This window comes from Apostichopus japonicus, chromosome 12 (genome assembly GCF_037975245.1).
Source record: "Apostichopus japonicus isolate 1M-3 chromosome 12, ASM3797524v1, whole genome shotgun sequence".
Classification (NCBI taxonomy): Eukaryota; Metazoa; Echinodermata; class Holothuroidea; order Aspidochirotida; family Stichopodidae; genus Apostichopus; species Apostichopus japonicus.
In genome coordinates this window covers 14820237-14843523 of record NC_092572.1, presented here as the reverse complement: position 1 = coordinate 14843523, position 23287 = coordinate 14820237, and the positions used below count along the sequence as shown (strand labels likewise).

At 37.6% G+C, this 23287-nt stretch overlaps 2 protein-coding genes across 19 annotated transcripts in view; one reads left to right on the top strand and one right to left on the bottom strand.

Moving 5' to 3' along the window:
- The window catches only part of LOC139977961 (uncharacterized), a gene marked incomplete in the record, with an annotated part of 396810 nt that extends 393564 nt beyond the window's left edge, over nt 1-3246 (top strand). Inside the window, 1 exon segment of the mRNA XM_071987784.1 lies at nt 303-3246. Within this exon segment, the coding sequence (XP_071843885.1) occupies nt 303-496 (194 nt within the window).
- Nucleotides 3247-10367: 7121 nt separating this feature from the next.
- LOC139977953 (gamma-adducin-like) overlaps nt 10368-23287 on the bottom strand; it is a 47897-nt gene continuing 34977 nt past the window's right edge. For 8 of the 18 annotated variants that reach the window (XM_071987738.1, XM_071987739.1, XM_071987737.1 and 5 more), the window contains 5 exons: nt 18906-21374; nt 18462-18656; nt 16953-17167; nt 12268-12346; nt 10368-11059 (listed from right to left, as the gene is read on the bottom strand). The gene's annotated coding sequence lies outside the window, so the exon portion shown is untranslated. Of the gene's footprint in view, nt 11060-12267; nt 12347-16952; nt 17168-18461; nt 18657-18863; nt 21375-21449; nt 21511-23287 lie in introns of all 18 variants that reach the window. The other 10 variants (XM_071987728.1, XM_071987731.1, XM_071987732.1 and 7 more) reach the window with 6 other exon arrangements.

Below are 23287 nucleotides of genomic sequence, written 5' to 3'. Positions count from 1 at the left end.
GGGTTATAAATAAAAAATAAAAAATTTGACATTTCTGACATTACATAAGTTAGGGAAATCATTAAATGTTCTTAGATCTCTGTCTGTGGCTCTGACTCCCTCCCACCAAGAAAGTGTTAATCCCCCACCCCCTCCTATCACCCAAAGCAATCCGTTTTCGCCCTTAAAATTATTGGCTATCGTTGACTCATTCGAGTCTTCAAATGTAACATGCATGATCTACACTTTATGCAGAGTTCTTACGTCTACATGGCTTGTGTATTCCTATCTAGTAATTTTCTTTCATACTCTTTTCTGGACAGAGCCACCTATGGTGTCCACCATGGAACAGCTCCCCAAGAGACCTCCAGAAGACTTAAATTTGGAAGAGACTTGGGAAGATGACGAAACATCAGACAGAGACAATAAATTGGAATCCCAAGCCCCTGTAGCCGATTCAGATCCCTACTCTAGTCTCATTATGGACATGAAAGCCTCCATTTCACCTCCGAGTTAAGTACAGTCTAACTCTTACCAGATCAGGAAAGGCTTACCAGACGATAACCTCCTGAAGGCAGAAGAAGACAGAAAAGTTTGTTCCAATTCTGGTAGCGACGTGCCGAACGCTTCATCAATCCAAAATGACAAGCTGATGGAAGTTTCCCACAAAGGGATTAGAAATAGGACTAAAGTTGAAGAAGAATCGGAAAGTGATTCGATCCAGCTACCAGAAAGACCTGCCGGTCTCAAACTTTCAGAATCACAAACTTTTTGAGCCACCGATGTTGCAGCTTCTTAAAAGATATATTTATTATTATTATTTGTTTCATCACATAGTATTACAAGGTGAACAAGACAATAAAAGTACAAATAAGTAAAAAATGTGAAAGGAAGTCAACTAAGAAACCCTTTTGGGCTTAATCGAATAGAGTACTCCCTATCTATATGTACATATATATATGTAAATATATATATATATATATATATATATATATATATATAGGCCGGAACGGAAAAGGTAGGTTTTCTAAGGGCTATGCAGACATAGTTGTGATACGTGGCGTGACGTACAGGTTGGTGCCACTGAGAGAAGAGGCCGAGCCACTCCTTGAAAACTAATATATATGGCATTCGGTGAGGTTACTCGACCGTAGCTTAGAACTGCACTGATTGTGCTTTACGTTTACAAATTAGCATAATAATACACCATTTAAGAATTGCATAACATCAATTAGCGTAGTTAACCTTTAAAGTAACATGCTACATCATAACAATATATATATATATATATATAAACTGTATATATATATATATATATATAAACTGTATATATATATATATATATAAACTGTATATATATGTAAGCTTTTCTACTTCTTTTTTTTGTATCACCATGTGTGTAAATATTGAAAGATATGCAGTATTTTTTCCTTGAAATAGCAAGAGATATAATAGAGAACACTGTTATGGAAGCTGTACTAAAAACTCTTGAAAAAACTGCTCTCCTAAATTTTAAGGAATAGTTTGGCAGAATTTTTTTCTGGGGAAATCTATCTTTATTTCATGCATAGTCTTGACTACTTCTGCAATACCATAAGACCATCTCTGCCCTGCACCTAAAAATACTGGGTTTTTTATTCTCTCTTGCATGTTTTCAAAAGTGCCCTTCTCAAGGGTATCATGTTGAAAATTTTCTCATATTTACAGATGGAAATTATGAAGTTATGTCAATTGAGGTCATCAGCGGCCAAAATACAAAAACCTTGTAGTCTAGTTTAGTGAATATCTGTAGCATCGGTAAAATGTCATAATTAGGTGGTAGGTCCCCCTCACTGAGCATTACACTTTGAGCAGTTCTGTTAAGAGGTCAAATGTAAATTGGAGTCATCAGCTGCCAAAAGCCTGAAATCCTTGTCGACATCAAAATCAAAGCTGCGATTATCCTCATGCTCAGAAATGTACAAGATCTGAATGTTCTATGAAGAGGTCAAAGGTCACTTAGGGTCAAATTCTGACCACCTTGACCAGGCGCATATCCAGGGGGGGGCGTTGGGGGCACGCATATCCAGGTGGGGCGTTGGGGGCGTGCGCCCCCCAGGTAAGAAATAGAGGCGAGAAAAAAAGAGAGAAGAAAAAAGGGAAAAAGAGGGGAAAGAAGGGGAGGAAGGAAGGGAAAAGAAAAAGAAGAAATAGAGGAAATGGAGAAAAGGAGGGAGTAGAAAAAAGGGCAAGCAACTGGGAAGAGAAAAAAGAACAGTGACATAATTACAGGGCTGATCCCTATTATACACATAGGGTAGCCAGTGACGGATCGATGATTTTGGAAGGGGTGTGCGCCTCACCCTACCCCTTACACCGACAACTCCATTTTGACGTTTTCATATTTCCTCTCTCTCTAATATATATATATTTATATATATATATATATATATATATATATATTAGTGATATATATATTAGAGAAAAGGAGGGAGTACCTTTTCTCTAATATATATATATATATATATATATTAGTTAGTCTAATACCGAAATGCATCATGTTATCCGACGACTCGGTCGAGTTCAAGACCAGCCACAGTTGGTTTCATAGCACAATTGTACAACTGTTTATATATATATATATATATATATATATATATATATATATATATATATATATATATATATATATATATATATGAAATAGAAAGGACATTCCACTTAAGTGGAATTGTATCCACTTAAGTAGAATACAATTCCACTTAAGTGAAATGCATTTCCACTTAAGTGAAATACAATCCCCTTAAGTGAAATAGATTTAGCTTAAGTAAGATGCAGTGACAAGTTGATGAATTCAGCTTAAGTAAAATACAATTAAGCTTAAGTGGAATGGTATTCCACTTAAGTGAAATAGAATTCCACGTAAGTTAAATAGTATTCTGCTTAAGTGATATTGAATTCCACTTAAGTGAAATGTATTCGACTTAAGTCGAATTGCGAGGTAAATGTTAAAACGGCTTGCCATACGTGCACTGACCTAAATGGAGTGTAACCACTCCCGATTTTGCAATTTCCCAAGATCAGGCCCGAAAAATCCCAAGAAATACCAAGAACACTGTGCTGTATGGATTTCTAGCAATATCCGAGATCTAGGGATGAATATCCCAAGATCTTACCTAAACTGAAGGCAGATAGAGAATCGAAACCTTCAGTGTACTGAACTTGAAACTGTGCGTCTTTCAAAATGAAAAGAATGTGGGGAATTGCACAATAAACAAATCAAAGTTATTTATTTCAGTCTCATTTCAATTATTCGAATTTGTTAAGCAAACAGCAGATATCACATCATATAAGTGAGCATGAAAAAGGCGTTCCAGGATGAACAGCCTTCAAACCATGGGCGCAGATCCTGGTGCGGACAGCGGGACGCGTCCCCATCAACTTTTTCAGTAGTGGGGACATGATATACCGTGTCCCAACCAATTTGTCTTGACCAATAGCTGCATTTCAAGTTCCCCTGTATTGAACTTTGGCGCAGTTAGGCCCAGCCCCCCGGTTCCTACGCCCTTGCTAACCACTGCGTCACAGCAACTGTTGAGAAATAATGCTAATTTTTTCTTCAAAATGGAACGGAGGGTGATGTTCAAAATGCTGTACTTGTAAACAGGATAACTCAACACGTACACCTTTATTGAACTTCATATTTCAAATGGTCTTAAACTTGGCATTATTTTCAGTGAATAATACTACATGACTCTAGGTTTGGCAGTAACTTGTAAAAATGTTCCATAGTGAAAATAAAACAATGTCATGTAACTCATTAATTATTAAAGGGGTGGCCGAGCTGCTTTTCTTGCTCAAATTGATCAAAGAATATGTCCATGTGCTCATACATAGAGCATCTCTGGGTATTGAAACATTTTGGAATATAAATTCTACATTTGTGAGTCCTTAAAAGATCTTAATTCTTTTGATTGCCTTGTTGCTAAAGTAATGGTCAAGGCAACGTTTCCTGAATCTGCATAGCTCATGTCGCGGAGCGGTTGAAAACTATTAATATACAACAAACAGTTAAAACAACAGTATCAGACAGTATTTTATCACCCTCCGTTCCATTTTTGAAGAAAAAATTACGATTAAAACATTGAACACTTCTATCGCTTAGCATACAATTTCCGAGGAAACAACACCGTGAAACTGGAGAACATTTATGAATAAGAAAGGTTTGATTTGACTGCTTTAAAATAACGTATGACTGGCAAGACGCGTCGAGCGCTCTCTATCGGCCTCTTTTTTGGTCAGTTTGCAACTTCAGAGGAACAATAGAAACTCGAAAAAATACTTTTAAAACGAACAAAGGATTCACAAACCTTTGTTCTGCCTAAAAGATAAGCAGAATGAAAATAAAATAAAACTGTTAGCAAACTGCTTATCCACTAGAGAGCCTGTGTAATAGAATGTGTAAAAGTTTCGATCCTAGCAGAATCTTCTTCAGAGGCTAAAAAAATAAGATAAGCTGAAAGTTTGGTTTATTGTAGATTTGTGTGCGCGGAATTAGCCCGATTGATACGGGGAAAGGTGATTAATTTGCTCTAGGTGGGTTATGGTTCGGTTATCTATAATTCTTTCGAAAATCTTACCTAAGGCTGGGAGGAGACTAACTGGTCGATAGTTTTGAATTTTGGTGCGGTCTTTACTTAGTTTCGGTATTAAAATCTTTTTGGCGGATTTCCATGGGATTGGGAAATAACCCAGTGTAAGGAGTTCGTTAAATAGTGGGAAAATATGAGAGTTAATGAATATCGGAGGGGAGTTTTTAGGCATTTGGTCATTTATGTTGTCAGGACCAGTGGAGGATGCATGTTTTAGTGGCACTATACCAATTGTTGATATCTATTTTATTGAGCAGAGGGATGTTTTTTGTTGAGACATCCTAATGGGTTGGTGTTAAAGCTGGTTGCATTACTGATAATTGTACGGTCTATTTCGTGTTTACAGCTGATATCGTATGGGGGGCCATCGTAGATATTGAATATACTTTCAAAGTACGATTCAATTAGCTTTATTTGGTCTTGAGTTTTTGTGATGAGGTTACCTACGTTATCTCTAATCTAAGGCCTTGGTCTGTTTTACCTGTGTTTGGTGTTGTAATGGGGTTAATGATTTTTTTTTTAACTTTTCCAAAAGTGTTTCTGGTTTTTATCATTAATGATTAAATCGCAGTTGTTTTGGACGCGCTTTTGTTCATCCGCCAATATTTGTCTGTTTATTGCTATTTAAGTTGGTTAATTTGGGTTTTTAGAGTTGGGTCTCGGGAGATGATATAAGTTCTACGTAGGCGACGTCTGAGTTTCATAAGTGTAAGAATATTCTTATTTAGTTTTCGTTTTCTGTTTTGTTTTTAAGGGACAGTGTCTTTTGAAAGTATAGAAGATATGATGGGCAACGCTGTCACAGTAATTGTCGATGTAATTTAGCTCGTTGTTTTGGTTGTTGTATTTTGGGAGTCTGTTTTATTTTAATTATACGTCAAGTCGTTATTTGGCATGCACTTGAGGTTTATGTCTAGCTCAAAAACGAGTGGAAAATGGTCACTGATTTAGTCATCTTCTAGGATTTGTATCGAATGTGTTTTAGTTGCGAGGTGATTTGAGGTTATATGGGTAGTCAAGTAGTTCTGTAATATTGTTTATTGAGTTCATCCTAGGTTTGGTATTTTGGTTAATTATCGTTAAGTTGTATTTATCACATATTTCTAAGAGAGACTTGCCTTTTTCAGAAAAAATATTGTGGTGGGCATTTACTAGGAGTTTTTTTATTTTTATTAGAACATTTTTTTAATTATATCGGTGGATATGGGCTCATTTGGGGGACTATAATCATACCACGAAAGTGTCCATTAGCTGTAGGTTGCATTGAGGGTGTGTTATTCTTGCGTCAAATGGCGTACCATGGAAGGGGGAGGGGGGTTTGGGTGGTCTATCTGGCAGTGGCGGAGCGTCCATACAGTCAGGGGGGCGGATGCCCCCCTGACGGACTCAAATGGACTGCTGGCGCCCTTTTCAGCTTTTTACCACTTTTTATTTATATGCGATTATTGACGTTTTTAATGCGCTCTCATCTACCTATTGACATTTGTCACATTTTTTTTGGCGATGACACCTATTTATTCTTCATTTATCTGCATATTAGCAAGGCCCGGAAAGGGTCATTTCCGGCGATCTAGGGAGCATCTTTATTGAAAAATTTCTCTACGCTCCGCGCCTACTCGTGGTGGCGCTCCGCTTAGATAGTGTCGAAAGCGCCCCCACAGACCATCCTCGCCCCCCTCGACCATTACCCCTAATTCTAAAATAAACTTCAGATTCGTAATCAGCGTGTCGCGAATAAGATACACATTTATCGCCTTTGCGACAAAAAGTTTTTGCACCTAAAAAAACCGTAAGGGGTACGTACCTCTAACAGTTTTTTGCCAAAATTGACCCATTTATTCATAAATGTCAAGATAAAACTCAAGATGACAAACAAAGGTTTTATTTGACTGTTTTGAAATCACGTATCACTGGCAAGATGCGTCGTGCACCCTCTTATGACACTTATTTCGCTCAGTTTGCAACTTCAGAGGAACAATAGAAAACCGAAGAACTTTTCGGGACAACAAAAGGTTTTATAACCTTTGTTCGTCGTAAAAGTTTTTCGGTCTTACTTTTCTTTGAGGTGAAAAAAAAAATTGTCGCAAAAGCGATAAATGTGTATCTTTTCTGGTAGTTCGTGACACGCTGATTACGAATCTGAAGTTTATTTTGGAATTAGGTGCTGTGTTGGGGCGTGGGGGGCAAAAAACCTGATTTGCAGTTTTCCCAAAACTGACCCAGAATCGATCCAAAATCGATTTCGCCCAAATGACGTAACAGGGGGTAACCGATGCTCAGGAGCCCAAATTTGCAACTCCCAGGTCCATATCTGCTTCCGTGCGGTTTTGAGTAAGCTTAGCTACCTTTAAGAAACCATCGGACATTGGGTGTGCAAATCCCTAATAATTTTATTAGAATTGATAATACCATTGTTTATGACAAAAAGCTTTTACGACGCCGGTTTACTGTTTGTTAGGGATATGTTTTTGCTAGATGGGAAGAAATTGTCCAAATAATGCTTTTCTGACCAGTCTTCTACATTGTTAAGCTATTGTATGCTTTATAGAAGACTTCCTTTCACATTGTATATTTGCACGTGAAAAAACAAAATAAATCAAATCAAATAACTAATAATTATTTCTAAACAGTTACTGTGGTTAGTGTTATGTACATAGAAAGTAAGACAAACTCTCTGTCTAGAATTCAACTCCCAGAGGATGTATTGTTTTGGTATTTCTTTTCCTCATTTTGCAGTTAAAATATTAGAAAAGCCTATCATTTCTCAATTAACAGTTACTGTGGCGAAGTTGTTATGTTGTATAATTTTGCATATTTATTATTGTTTTTTACAATGAAATTGTCAATAAACTGAAAAAAAAAAATTGAGACATACTCCTTGTCTTGAATTCAAACACCAGAGGATGCATTTGATTTTCTATTTATTTGCCTTCTAATGTTGTGAAGATTAAATATTAGAAACGAGTATTAAATCTCAACAGTTCTCGTGGCGCAGTTGGTAGTGCTCTGGACTGGACAGACAGACAAACTCCATGTCTCCGGTTCGAACCCCAGACAGAGCATTTTATATTTTTGCTCTTTTACTGATTCCATTCTGGACTCTGAAGTTTAAATATTAGAAACGAGCATTAATTCTCACAGTTCTAGTGGCGCAGTTGGTAGTGCTCTGGACTGGAGAGACAGACAAACTCCATGTCTCCGGTTCGAACCCCAGACAGAGCATTTTATATTTTACTGATTTCATTCTGGACTATGAAGTTTAAATATTAGAAACGAGCATTAATTCTCAACAGTTCTAGTGGCGCAGTTGGTAGTGCTCTGGACTGGAGAGACAGACAAACTCCATGTCTCCGGTTCGAACCCCAGACAGAGCATTTTGCTCTTTTACTGATTTCATTCTGGACTATGAAGTTTAAATATTAGAAACGAGCATTAATTCTCAACAGTTCTAGTGGCGCAGTTGGTAGTGCTCTGGACTGGAGAGACCGACAAACTCCATGTCTCCGGTTCGAACCCCAGACAGAGCATTTTATATTTTGCTCTTTTACTGATTCCATTCTGGACTTTGAAGTTTAAATATTAGAAACGAGCATTAATTCTCAACAGTTCTAGTGGCGCAGTTGGTAGTGCTCTGGACTGGAGAGACAGACAAACTCCATGTCTCCGGTTCGAACCCCAGACAGAGCATTTTGCTCTTTTACTGATTTCATTCTGGACTATGAAGTTTAAATATTAGAAACGAGCATTAATTCTCAACAGTTCTAGTGGCGCAGTTGGTAGTGCTCTGGACTGGAGAGACAGACAAACTCCATGTCTCCGGTTCAAACCCCAGACAGTGCATTTTATATTTTGCTCTTTACTGATTCCATTCTGGACTCTGAAGTTTAAATATTAGAAACGAGCATTAATTCTCAACAGTTCTTGTGGCGCAGTTGGTAGTGCTCTGGACTGGAGAGACAAACTCCATGTCTCCGGTTCGATTCCCAGACAGAGCATCATGTCTGTGGTTCATGTCCAGACAGAGCCTTTTACTTTTCAACCCTCTGGAGGGAGTGGAAGTATAAATATAAGAAACGAAGTTTCTCCAGAGGGAACCGAAATGGTGTAATTGGTTATTCCATCGTTCAGTAAGCGATTGGTTTGGATTGCATCGGTTCAAGTCCCAGGTGAGTATTTGAAAAAGGAGTTCTGACAAGTGGATAAGGTGAATCCCAAAGGTGGGCGGTCCCCCTCCTCCTGACAGGTGGGTAAGGTGAGTACCAAGGTGAGAGGTGAGAGGTGAGAGGGGGTGAAGGTGTGGACAAGGTGAGGTCGCCGCCCCCTCCCCCTGACAAGGTAAAGGCGCGGACAAGTGGAGTTCGCCGCCACCCCTCCCCCTGACAAGGTTCACGCGCGGACAAGTGGAGTTCGCCGCCACCCCTTCCCCCCTGACTAGCTAGTCGGGGGAGGAGGAGGAGTAGTGGAGAAAATGTTTTATAAAAACGACTAAGTCCACACAGCAGGATCTTTAAATATTTGTAAAGCTCTAGAAACTAGAGGCCCACCTAATGGTCTAGTGGTAAAGACTTTTGCTTTTGCATCTCAAGGTCCCTGGCTCAAACTCAACCTCTGCTTTTCCTTTTACAATACTCATGTAAAAGGAAGAAAAAAAAGGAAAAAAATAAGAAAAAAGAGTGATACTTTGAAATGACGTCTTTTTTTTAATGACAAATCAGTTCATGGACAGGATATACCTTCATCCCTCCCACCACAGTTAATACCCTTCAACTACCTGTCCAGACACAGGTTATCCCTCATCAAATTATTATGCAAATACTAATCAAGACATGCAATACATATTTCATAAACATTCTTAGTGATACCTGCATCTACTATTGAGATGGTTGGTTGACAACAGACAGTTATTTTCTATAATGTTTCTATTATTTATAATATCAGCCTGGAGGGCAGTTATTTAATGATACTAAGCAGTCACATGTACATATGGGATAAGCCTATGGCCTTTTTACTTCACACCAGGTAGCTATCCAATTCACACCAGTACATTCTTTTTGGACATTTTTTTTTTTAAATTTGGAAGACCATTTCAACGTGAGGGGAAAAAGAATTGATTTCTCCTAGATAAAAATAATAACCCCATCTTACTTTAGCCAGACAGGGCTTGAATCCATAGGTTTGCTTGACGACAATTTCCCAACAAAAAGGAGTTGGCCTTCCATGGCTGATTGATGATTCAGTTTACAATACCATGGCACCCCTGCTACCATCAATAAAATTGTCTTTAACTTTCATTTATTAACTAAACCTGATTTTGAATTAATTCTAGATAACTTAATTTTTACATTTTTGCCCTCCAGTTTGAAAAAGGAAACGATACTACCATAGCACAAACAACATATATGTGGAAAGGTTGCTCCCTTTCATTGCTGTCTCAATCACACAGCCCCCCCCCCCCCCCCGCTCCGACTACCACACCCCAAATTATATACACGAAGTGTGCATTATTGAAAGTTTCTTTAAATATAGCCTTATCAGTAAACCTGTGCTACTGCAAACTGAAAATTCAATTCAAAGATTCTCCCTCTTCACTTTCATTTCTCCTTCTCTATCCTTTGCCTCACCACCCCCCCCCCACCCCTGGTCCTTCCAACTACCATCCATAACTCCTGCCAATATTAAATTCAGTCACCTTAACATCCCCCCATAAAGTGTCAGTCAGTCAAGCACCACAATGTTTGTAGACCAAGAAATCAACAACCGAAACCCATTTTTAAAACTTTAAAGCCCCATCAAATAAAGATGCTGTTTTTTTCTTCTTTTTCTCTAAACAAGATAAACACACAAACACCAAATCCAAAATATATAAAATTCCAATTCCCATTTTGAATATTCTTCAAATTTTGTTTGCCAAGCCACGTTAAAAAAGTGAGTGTTATTCTTTTTGGCCTTCCCCCATCTTTGTGTTTGCATTGCAACAAGGTGTAGTTTTCTATACTAAAAAAAAAGAAATCAAATCAAATAAAACTTAAATAAAAGATGATTACAGCACATGCAGGAGAAGAGTGAGAGCCCTCCCAAATACTACCGGCTTATGTATACAAAAGACCTTTTTTCCAAAATCCTTTTTCCGACATCGTGGCAAATCGAGAGTTACTTTTCACCCCCGCTCCACCATCCATGCAGGAACCCACCCAGACCCCCTTGCGGGGACGATTTATTCTGTTCCAGTTTCTCGTCCAAGGAGGGTAACTCTATATGGTTCAGAGCTATGTCAAAGAAGAGCGGTTTGCACGGTGACGGCTTAAAGTCCAGTGGAAATGTGGTGAAGTTGGGCTTGGCGGCCAGGTCCGGCTGGTTGGCGTTGTACCGGTCAAGCCATTCCGCCAGCGGTCGATTGTCCTTCAGACCGAGTTGCGCCATTCCTTTGCTGATGGAAGGTTCACTGGAATCTGAAAAATGAACGCAGAGAGGTTCTTGGTAAGCCATGGTTTTTTTTTTTAAGTATTCTTGGGTGGAGGGTATTTTCTATGGGTGAGGATAATCCGGAGGGTGGGGGAAGTCAATTCAATTAACTGTGAGAAATGTCATTGAATTAGGAACCACCTAAGGCCTATTCTCATCTTTGTAGTAACTTTGTCACCTTGAGCTACGTGACAGTTCATAAGTAGGGGGGGTATATTCGAGTGGAATTTGGGATTCGAATCCCTGAATAGAGAAAGTTTACAAAAACTTGTTAATTTGCAGTCATTTTTTGTTATTGCTGTCACAAACAGAAATGGATACCCACTTTCTATTATTTGTAGATGACAGAGACTGGTTCAATCGCAGTCTACAAGGCCAGATAAACTCTTTATATTTTTGCTTTCAATTTCTTTATTCTGACAAATTTCGATAGTACAAAAAACGGCAGTTTTGATCGGGCTTTTGATACTTCCTTGTGATCCCTGGACATCATACATTCAGCTACAAGCAAAAATAACTGTTGTCTGTCCTGTCCACCACAATAATCCTATTGTAATATTTTCAGACCCTAAGGGCTAATAGGTCTCTTCCCACACCCCCCCCCCAAAAAAAAAAAGGTGTGAAAAGGGACGGTGCTGCTTCCAACCGAATGAATCTTTTCACTCATTGTTTAACCAAAAAGAAAAATTTGGGAAAGAAAACAACAGATTATTAATATAAAGGCCATATTTCTCTGAATCATTGTCTATGCTCTGATGGAATACATTTGTTCCAGTAGCAGGGTTCAATTCCCAGGTTCCAAATGGACACGGCAGTTTAATCTGCATTTTCCTGACGATCAGACCCAAAAGATAACATCGACATGTCTCTCCACCGTTATCCCAAAGAAGAACCCTTTCAGAAACTCAAGGGTACTAAAGGGATTTCTTCCTTTTAAATTAACCAGGGTCCTACACAAAATTAACAGGGTAGTAACATGATGGTCTCTGCCTGATTCCCCCTCCCCCCACCCAATTTCTTTTCTTAATTTTTTGGTATTCATCCTTTCATATATAGTCCATCTTGCATTTTGCCTTTTGAAAAACAAGAATCCTTAATCTTCATCCAAAGCAGCAAAAAGTTTCTTTCCAAACACAGTAAATTGAATATTATTATTATTATTATGATTATTATTATATTATTATTAAGTACATACCTAGAATGGAGGCCACCTGAGCAGAGTACTTCAAGCCGTTGATATCTTGTGCAAGAGTGTCCAATTCCTCTACCTCCACCTATTGATTAAATGAAACCAAAACCTAATCATGATGTCTTCCACATTAAGTGTTTAGGGAGTGTCACTACCCGACAAGCCCTATAGGTTTTTTTTAGTACACTTCCTTTCACAAGTTTTGTTTCTTATCTCCTTCTATGTCATATGTCATACTTATGTTAAAATAGAACAAAAATCAATAAATGAAATGAAATAAATGAAATTAGTTACCTTTTTTTTTAATTCGCGTAAAAGTTTTGTTTTTGTTGTTGTTGATATCAAAACAAAAGGAGTTTAACCCCTGGTCGACCTGGCGAGAGGTCCTACGGGGGATAATAAGTTTGTTTTTATAGAATAGACATTTTTTTTTTTTTCTTGGAGAGGTTGTCTATGTTCAGTCAAGGAATTGCTGGTAAATGAAGTCTTATATATTTACATAGGACAGGATAGCCATAATCATACCCGAGGTCAGAGTCGAAGAGTCAATTAGGGAGGGAATTCTAAAGGAGAGGAATTTTTTAAGTACTGAGAATTGTGGAGACGGAGTGGTTTCTATTGTTTGGGTAGGGAGTGGTTGTGGTTTCTATTGTTTGGTAACAATATAATCTGTATATATAAGTATACTTGGGCCTAGACCCATTAAGGAAAGGATTTTTTTAATGGAATGAGACTTTAAGTAGTAACAATTGTGAATACAGAAAGGGTTTGGTTTTTGGGTAGTGAGTTGTTGCGACTCTGTATTTCAGGGGGAGGTCTTCAATCAAAGGGTCGTTCTCGAGGTTGTTTTTGTATAACTTGGTGTTGAATTCTTCAAGTCGGGTGAAAGTAGATTTTGTTTCCTGCACGGAGAACGTACAAAGTAGCAATATAGGTAGGGATTTTGAGTGCGAGTCGATAAGCTGTGGTGTGGATTCTGTTTAAAATTTGTTTATTGGGATTAGAGATGGTAAGCAGGGAGATTCTCCCGTAACTGAGAATCGGTTTTACTTTGGATTTATAGATTTGGATAATTGTTTTTGGAGGGAAGTTATATTTGTGTGAGAGGATTTGAATGGATTTAAGTTGGAACCAGCAGCGTCCTGCAGTTCTGTTACAAAGTAGATTAAACGATAATTTGCTATCGAAAGTGGTACCAAGGAAGGTTGCATTAGGAGTAGCAGTGATTGAGGTGTCGAAAAGATTAATTTTGGAAATATGGTTATGGTACTTTGAGTTTATTATGGAGAAATTGGCTAGGTTAGATTTTGAGGGATATATTTTTGTTCTCCACATCGAGCACCAATTTTCGAGATGTGTAATTGCTCTTTTAATATTTAGTTCCGTCACATAGATATTTTTACTGGTGCTCCAAATGGCTATATCGTCAGTGTACTCACTATAGTTGCATTCAGATAGAGGGGGGATGTTCAAATCATTAACAAATAGGGTGCAGGGGAGAGGGCTGAGAACAGCGCCCTGTGGAGTACCTGCACTAAGTGGAATAGGTTTTGATTGTTGGTTTTTGTAGCATATTTTGGCATTGCGCTCACTAACGAAAGAGGAAAGAAGTCTGGTGTAATTGGAGGGGAGATTAAAGTTAAGTAGTTAAATTCTTATGCCGTTGTGCCAAGTTTTGTCGAACGCCTTTTCGGCATCAAGGAAGAGGGCAGTGGTATCATGTTTTTTTATGAAGCCGATGCTTTCTTTGGAAAGGTGGAAAGTTTGGTTTATTGTAGATTTGTGTGCGCGGAATTAGCCTGGCTGATACTGGCAAAGTGATTAATTTGCTCAAGGTGGTTTCTGGTGCGGTTATCTATAATTCTTTCGAAAATCTTACCTAAGGCTGGTAGGAGACTAATTGGTTGATAGTTTTGAATTTTGGTGTGTCTTTACTTATTTCGGTATTAAAATCATTTTGGCGGATTTCCACAGGGTTGGGAAATGACCCAGTCTAAGGAGTTTGTTAAATAATGGGAAAATATGAGAGTTAATGAATATCGGAGGCCGACGGAGGGGAATCATTTAGCATTAGGTCATTTATGTTGTCAAGACCAGGGGAGGAGGCATTTTTGCATATTCAGTGGCACTATACCAATCATTTATATCTATTTCTTTGAGTAGAGGGATGTTTTTGTTGAGACATCCTTAGAAGTTGGGGATAAAGCTGGTTGCATTAGAGATAATTGTACGGTCTATTTTGTGTTGGAATCTGTTATCGTATGGAGGGCCATCTAAGATATTGAATATAGTTTTCAAGTATGATTCACTAAGCTTTATTTGGTCTTAAGTTTTTGTGATGAGGTTACCTACTTTATCTCTAAGGCATTCGTCTGTATTACCTGTGTTTGGGTTGTAATGGGTTTATGATATTTTTTTAATTTTTCCAAAAGTGTTTTGGGTTTTTGTCATTAATGATTGAATCGCATTTGTTTTGGATTCGGTTTTGGTCGACCGCCGATATTTGTCTATTTATTTGTTTTTTTAGGTTGGTTAATTTAGGTTTTTAGAGTTGGATCTGGGGAGATCATATAGGTTCTATGTAGGCGACGTCTGAGTTATTTAGTGTAAGAATATTCCTATTTAGTTTTGGATTTCTGTTTTGTTTTTAATGGGCAGTGTTGTTTGAAAGTATTAAAGATATGTTGGGCAATGCTGTCACAATATATGCCAATGTAATTTAGCTTGTTGTTGTGGTAATTGGCAATAGTGTTGTTTGTTATGATCCCTTTTTAAATGATGTCCAGTCTGTTTTATTGTAATTATACGTTAATTCGTTATTTTGGATGCGACTGAGGTTTATGTCTAGCTCAAAAAGGAGTGGAAAATGGTCACTGATTAGGTCATCTTCTAGGATTTGAATCGAATGAGTTTTAGTTGCAAGGTGGTTTGAGGTTATGGCGTAGTCAAGTAGTTCAGTATTATTGTTTATTGGGTTTATCCTAGTTTTGGTATTTTGGTTAATTATTGTTAAGTTGTGTTTATCACATATTTCTAAGAGGGATATGCCTTTTTCAGATATTTTGGTGCTACCAAAAATGATGTGGTGGGCATTTAAATCTCCTAGTAGTATTGTATTTTTATTAGAAATTTTTTTGATTGTGGATATGGGCTCATTTGGGGACTATAATAGCTAATAATGTGGAGAGGTTTATTGTCTCTTTCGAGTACAATTTCAATTGTTTGGGTTTGTTTGGGAGGAGGGTGGCTTTGAGGTTGTTTTTTTCAGCAATAAGTACTCCTCCCATAGAGCGAGAGATATCGCGTCTGAAAGTTTGGTAACCAGGGATGCTAAGGTGGGAATTTTTATTTAGTTTAGTTTCGTTTAACGAAATGATATCCGGGGAGTGGTTGGCGAATATAGTAAGTAGGAGGCTTAATTTTGGAAGGATACTGTTGATGTTTAGGTGGAGGAACTTGACCGAAGGAGGGAGTGTGCTTGTCATGTAGGTGATTGAGGGGGGCTAAATATTGAAGGATGGTGGAGACGTTCCATAATTACAGTTTCTGGGATATTTAAGTTTAGGTGTTTTAGTGCTAACACGGTGGCGTAACTGGCAAGGTCTTCAGATTTAATATTAATGTTGGCTTTTTGGAAGGTGTATTGTACTAATTCAATTACAAAGGTTGCGATATTAATTTGTTATTTCAATTTTAGGGGTAAAATTGGTTACATTCGCGTAGGTTCTTTGTTCTTGTTGTTTGTTATTATTTTCAGTTTTAGCTTCTTTAAATTTTGGGCATCCTTTGTAAAGGGCGACATGAGTCCCTGAGCAATTGGCACATTTTGGGTTTTCTTTTTGTTTGGGACAGTCTTTAACTCTGTGGTTTTCACCACATCTGAGACATATGGTTTGATTTTTGCAAGTATGGTGGGTGTGTCCAAAAAGTTGACATTTGAAACATTGAGTGATTTGGGGGGGTTCGTGGTATTCTTCTGTTTTGTGTTTAGAGTATCCTAAGTAGAAACCTTGTTTGATTAGGGATTGTTGAGGCTCTTGTTCTTCAAACGTCATTTTTACTTTCCAAGTTGTATTGTTTGTGGCATGACTAATGAGTCTTTTAGTTTGTATTGGGGTGTATTCTTGGTCTTTGAGTTCTTGTTCAATATCTTTGATTTGAATTTCAGGGTTTATGCCACAGGCTACTACGGAGAAGTTTCTTTGTCATACTTTTTTTGGGATTCTTGGTTTGGGGTTGCCTAGTTTAGTCTTTTGAGTCCATGGTTTCAGGAGGATATTTGCAGATTTAGGGTCATGGGGGTGATTAGGATGTCGTTACTAGGAAGACGGTTTATATTTGAGATCATGGCATTTGGTTTTTCTTCATTGATTAGTTTAGCAAGTGTTTATTGGGTTTTTTGATAGTTCTGGTAAGATTCCTGATACAATGATTGTTTGAGCGGACTTTTTGGTGGTTGGTTTGGAGTTAGGAGATGGGTTTATTTCAACGTAGATTGGACGTTGTCTTTTTTGGCTATTTTTGTACAGGGATCCAGTCATTAATGTCTATGTCAAAATCAGAGAGGCTTAGGTTTTGACTAGGGGGGCGGTTATAGGTGGGTAAGGGGTTGTCATATTGGCAAAACAGCCCCTCCCTACCGGTTTTAAAATGGCTTCTATACAATGAAATTGATCATAAACTTCACTTACCAGAAAGAATTAGTCTCCAGCCTAAGACGGCGGACGGAAAGAATAGGAACTCCTTTTGAAGAGACACACTATGAATCGAAAGTGTACTCGGCAGCGTTGTGTTGGTATCCAAGGACGCGTACGTTTTGTAAATGGCGAGTAAGTCATAGAGTGAAGGATGATGGGGTGGCGCTATGTCAAAAAGCTAACTGTTGGCCAACATAATCCACAGAACCCTAAGGAAAGGAGAGGAATGCAAAAGAAATTAGCCAGTTTTCTTCAAAGTAAGTCTCGTACATTTAGCACAAAACATTAAACACTAATTAGCAACTAATTCCAACAAATTTTAGGCTGTGATTGAAACTTTACTGGTAGAAACATAATTAAATATATATTACATTTTTATGAACCTTTCTTTCTTATGACTAACCTTGACTGTATATTGCAGCTTTCCAGCTTAGCTGGTGTTTTTCCATCAAATCAGCTCATCTTTGAATTTTCTGATCTTGACAACAATCAACTGTCTTTTTAATTTACCACAACCGAGACCACACTAATTGGCAACTCTTTCCAACAATCTAAGGCAACAATCATCAATTTAAGACAACCAAATTACTAATTACAAAATGATGCCAACAAACTAAGGCACCGGGTCTCATTAATTTAGCACAAAACAGACCACACTAATTAGCAACTCATATCAATAAACTAAGGCAGAACTTATCAATTTAATACAAACACACCACACCAATTACCGACTGGTTCCAATAGGCTAAGGCTGAGGTCTTATACATTTAGCACAAAAATATCTCCTACATTTCTAATTAAAAACTAATACCAATAAACTAAGGCACCATGTCTCAATAATTTAGCACAAAAACAGACTACATTAATTAGTATCTCATGCCAATAAACTAAGACACCAATTAGCTTCATTTTGATGTTGTCATGGTTGCTTGGAATGAGTGGAATGTGTTACTCTGTACAAACTATATCATGGAACTTGTTCAGCCTTTCTGTAAGAATAGTAGTTTAGCACAAAAAAAACAACATCAAATACCGACTGGATCCAACAGGCTAAGGCACCATGTCTCATACATTTAGCACAATAACAAGAACACACCAAATACCCACTGGTTCCAACAGGCTAAGGCACTGTGTCTCGTACACTTAGCACAAAAACAGACAACACCAAATACCGACTGGTTCGAACAGGCTAAGGCACTGTGTCTCGTACATTTAGCACAAAAACTGACCACACCAAATGCCAACTTGTTCCAACAGGCTAAGGTACTGTGTCTCGTACATTTAGCACAAAAACTGACCACACCAAATACCTTTTTCAATAGGCTAAGGCACTGTGTCTCGTACAGTTAGCACAAAAACAGACCACACCAAATACCGACTGGTTCCAACAGGCTAAGGCGTGTCTCCTACATTTAGAAATGATCTTGACAACAATCAACTGTTGAGAGGACAAGACTGATGTTCATGATACTGGCTCACACTGATGTTTTCCTTGAATCTTACTTTTTCTCCAATTTCTGTTAATTCACCTCCAGATAACACTTCCAGATCTCTCTGTAGAGGACAGGCTTGAAGGATCTTCTCGTATTTGGTGGAGATTATGATCTTTCAACCACTTCTTCTAAGCCTGATCCAGCTTCATTACAGACATCCAAGACTCACAATTTTCCTTCAATTTTCTTCATCTTCTTCTTTCACCTGAGACAGTATTGTAAAAGATAAGATTTCATATATTGGAAAGCAGATAGACATTGCAACTAGACTCATTTTTATACACTCCCTCCCTTCCTCCCCTCCCTCCCCCTGACTACCTAAACAACCCTGACTGCTGCCAAATTGATATAACTATGTATAAACAAATGTATATGATTGTGGTTTAATGGCAGAAATAAATGAAACAAATACCTGAGCTTAAATATTTCTGTGTTACTATAGTAAACTGCATACCCAAACGGAAGCATTACAGAATCTTCAATGTCTCAGACCTCCAGCAGGATGTTACAGTCACAGTTCATGGAGTCTCCTTGTGAATCAGTGTGGCCAATGCAATGCTGTAAAGACAAATATCAAAGCAATATGTACAGTATATATATACCTTTGGTGTGAAATAAATTTTAGTATTTTTTTTAAAGTAGTTTTACATAAGATCATCTTCCAGTTTGCGTATGCAGATACCTTTTTGATGAATGTTTACAAACATGAATAAACTGTACCTCTTTTTGTTACTAAGTGCCTGTTTATTTTTAATACTTGCAATATGACTCTTTATAATGAACCTTACTAGACATTGCTATCAAACCTATGGAGTACTTCGTAAAATGCCAAAACTTCCTTTGATGTATATTGTTCACTATAATGGTCAAGCTGATTGAAAGGAATGAATTCAACACAATTTGAGAACATTTCATCAGCCAAACAATTTGGAGAGCATTCATGAGGAACTGGAAAATTGAAAAATGTCTGAAATAATCATCATTCTTGAAACGAGAAACTTGACAAGTGAAATAAGGACCGACACTTAAGCTACAACATGTACACTTAGCAAAGATGAAAACTGGCTTTTCAGCCAATACACAAGTACCAACAACATATTAGTATATTCATGGTAAACCCTCATGTGCTTCCATGACTTCTAGCACCTGTGTAATAATATTCTATATCAACAAGGACAGAGATACTATATCTTGTACTTATCTCTCAATACTCTTAATATGTGTTTACCATGAGTTGTGTTTCTCACAACTTTCAATCAATGTTTTCAAATTAAAAACCAAATTAAAGACAATTACTCAACAATGAGAGGTTGACTTAGCAAAGTTTGAATTCGGTTTAATAATAATCAAAGTTTCAGTGAAACAGTTCTGCAGACCATAAAATCATGCCTTAGGCATCAAAAGAAGGCTACAGTATGATCTGATAAAGATATGCCAAGAGTTGGACCAATACTGTTAAGCCTAGCGTCAGGTCAAAATTATGCTAGTTAATCAAATTAATACATGTATATCAATTTAGTTGCCTATGCTAGGTAACATCAGCTTTCATGGAGAGTTTTCTCCATACTTGAACCATCACTAACCAGGCTTGGGGTAATCGTAATCAGTAATCGTAATCAATTACAATCTATTACATTTTTTGAAGTAATCGTAATCGATTACTTTTGTGTATTTACAAAGTAATCGTAATCGATTACAAGGGCAAAGTAATCGTAATCGTATTACATTTATGATTACAGTGAAATTTGAATGAGAAGGGCAAAATAAGTAGAAATGATTAAAACTAATTCTTACTATTTGCTTTTAGTGTGACCAAAGAAGTGTTCCTGCTTCTAGAATTCTCTAGCACAATAAACATAAATTACTGGGGATTTGATCGCCATATTCAAGGATTTTTATCACCTGAATTATTCTGTTAAAAAAAAATCACTGCAAATTAAGTATTTTGGTGGATCAGAATTTGCTTTACCAGAGTTGACCACTTTTTGATGAAAATAATTTACTTTTACTTTGGCCTTCCATGTCCCATGTACTGTGGAATGCCCCATTTCAAAGCTGTTTAGTTTTATTTTGGTGTTATAATGTAAAAGAGTTTTTAGTTTTGCTGCTATGCAGAAACTATTAGTTTACAAAATATAGTGTTGCATGAAAATCTTCATTTGTTTTACTTTAGTATTTGTCTGTTTACTCTTTGTCTGTTTAAATTGTATATTTTACTGGACTTATGGGTTACACATCTTAAACGTGTTAAGGCATAAATGTGTAATGCCTGGTAGGAATTGTAGATATACTTCCACAATTTTGTCCGTATATACTGTAAATGCCCTTCCTTTGCCCTATTTCATTGCCCTATTTCCCGGCAGAGAGTTATATTAAACAGATATGCAGAGGATTGTGCAAGTAACCACAATGTACTCATGATTGTAATCACGATTACATTACAATGTAATCGTAATCGATTACTTCAACTTTAGGCTGTAATCGTAATCATACATTCTCAAGTAATCGTAATCGATTACATTCAGATGTAATCACCCCAAGCCTGTCACTAACATCAATTAGACCACAGAGCTAGGCCTAATTGCTTGAGAATTTCATTTTACAAAGTACCGTTGCTTGTATAAGAAGCCCAGGATAGCTGGCTAGTTCGTCCTCATCTCTATCTAGCCTTCGCTTTGGTAGGCTAGCCTAGGTTTCCCATTTTCATTTGGTGGTAGGCCTAGCCTGGGGCCATTTGTTCCCTCCCCTAACAACGTTATTTTCCTCCCACTTAAAAGTTGAGTAACTTACCTCCGCTACATCATAGGGGAGTCAAGTACGTTTTCACTGGAAACTAACATTTCCAGGGGAGTTAACTAAGGTTTTTCATGGGAGGCATATTGGCTAGGCTATGTGGAAAGAATAGATGTTGTAAGTGGAATAACTGTAAGAAAAGATTTAAAGGGAGAAAGGTAAAGTTTAAGGGTGAAAAATAACATGGTTAAGGAAACTAACATACTATTTTCAAGGGAGGAGACTGTTGTTCTGTAGGCTCTGACTGCATATTCTTGTAGAGTAAGCTAAAGAAAGTTGTGATAGTATGAAAATAGAAAATGTGACCAGGTATCTTCCTTGTGTAACTGTTCAGTGATTGGAAGATAAAAAATGTTTGTGAATAGGTCGGATTGTTTGCATAGGATTGTATGCGAACATGGGGTAATTTACATGCGTGGAATTCATAGTGGTAATGGGTTGTTTGCTTGTATGGCATTCATTGTGGGAATGAAATAACATAGACAATTGAGCCTATACAGTAGGTATGCCCTCCTTGGTTCCTCTCCTTGTTTTCCTATTTACCAGTTTCTTCAATTACTACAAGTACAAGTGTCTCTTTGAAATATGTTCCTTTCTTTCACCAAACTCTCCTAAATCACAAGACACATTTACTACGTACAGTTGCTTCACTATACCTAAATTAATTCTTTCCACAGCCAAGCCGTCTTTCTTTCCTCCCCTGACATAACGGAACATAGCGCTCACGGCACTCCGAGAGGGTCCTTAACTGTGTAGCTCAAGAGCCATTTTGTGTGTGTTTTGACCTGTATCTTCATGTGTATTTAGTCAATCATTTTGGACCATCCACATTTTGAAAGCTTAAACTGTTAGCTTTCTGGTGGTGTATGCCTTAATCCATATATATTTTGGTAACCTTACGCCAATTTTTAATTAAAAAAGTGATTTTAGGATATTTTCAATGAGAGTACACTTGAAAACCCTAGTTTTTCCGCACTGTGTGGGCTATTTTTGCCCCGTAACTTTTGTTTGCGAAGTCCTAAAATCCCAGTTCAAACGGTGAATTAAACTATGAATATTCATCACGTTTTCTACCGATTCTTAACTAAATTGACCAATGAGAACCTTACGCCAAATTGCAAACTAAAAAGAAATCAGGGATATTCCTTCTGTTTCCCTTTGTTCTCAATCGACATGACGTCACAATACTGTACTCAGCACACGTTGGTGAATGTGCATTCACGTTGGTGAATGTGTTGGTGTGTGTGTTGTCGTTTGATTGTGATATCTTGAGTTATTGTTAGATTTAACTCAAAATGCTTCTCAGTAACTTTCAGAAGACTTTATTCATTCAATTAATTGTAATTTCGGTTGAAAATAATACCTCCAAAGTGACATTTTCTGTATCCTTTTGAACCTGTTTCTGACCACGCGATGAAACGACTAAGTTGGAGCGTACCAAACCACAGTTTGTGGGGGTATGTAGTCGTTCTAAAGACTATAGATCTGTACTGTTTAGCACGCAGTATAGCCTTACAGTGTAATGTCTATACTAGCTGCGTATAAAACAGTATTAGTGATACTGTAGCCTATAGACTTATTCAAGTACAAGTCGTAGTGGGGTTCGGCCTAGTATCACATTGGTATTAACCCCCTAATGTATAATGGAACAGTCCTTGACGCTCTCCGCCGTCGCGTGATTGTCCACAGAGCAGCAGGGAAAAGTAGGTCAGCAGAAAAACCGCAAAGAGGTGCTTGCTGCAAAGGCAAATCTTAGTTTTCGCTGTGAGCGTTTTGGTCTAAAACTTTCCGTTATGAAACGTTGGTTTCAACCCCTGAAAATAATTTCAGGGAGGAAACTACTGTTTTTATTCTTGAAAGTTGGAGAAGAAACCAACGGCCTTGCCTGTCATGATGGAAAAAAAAAGGAAAGAAAGAGAGCTTTCATCCTAAACTAATTTGTCCGGCTGCGAGTTAGTTTCTTTAGGATGTGTTACTGTTAAGTGCTAGATGGCATAGCCTAGGCTATGGTAGGCTACTCTGGTAGGAATTTAAAGACATTTA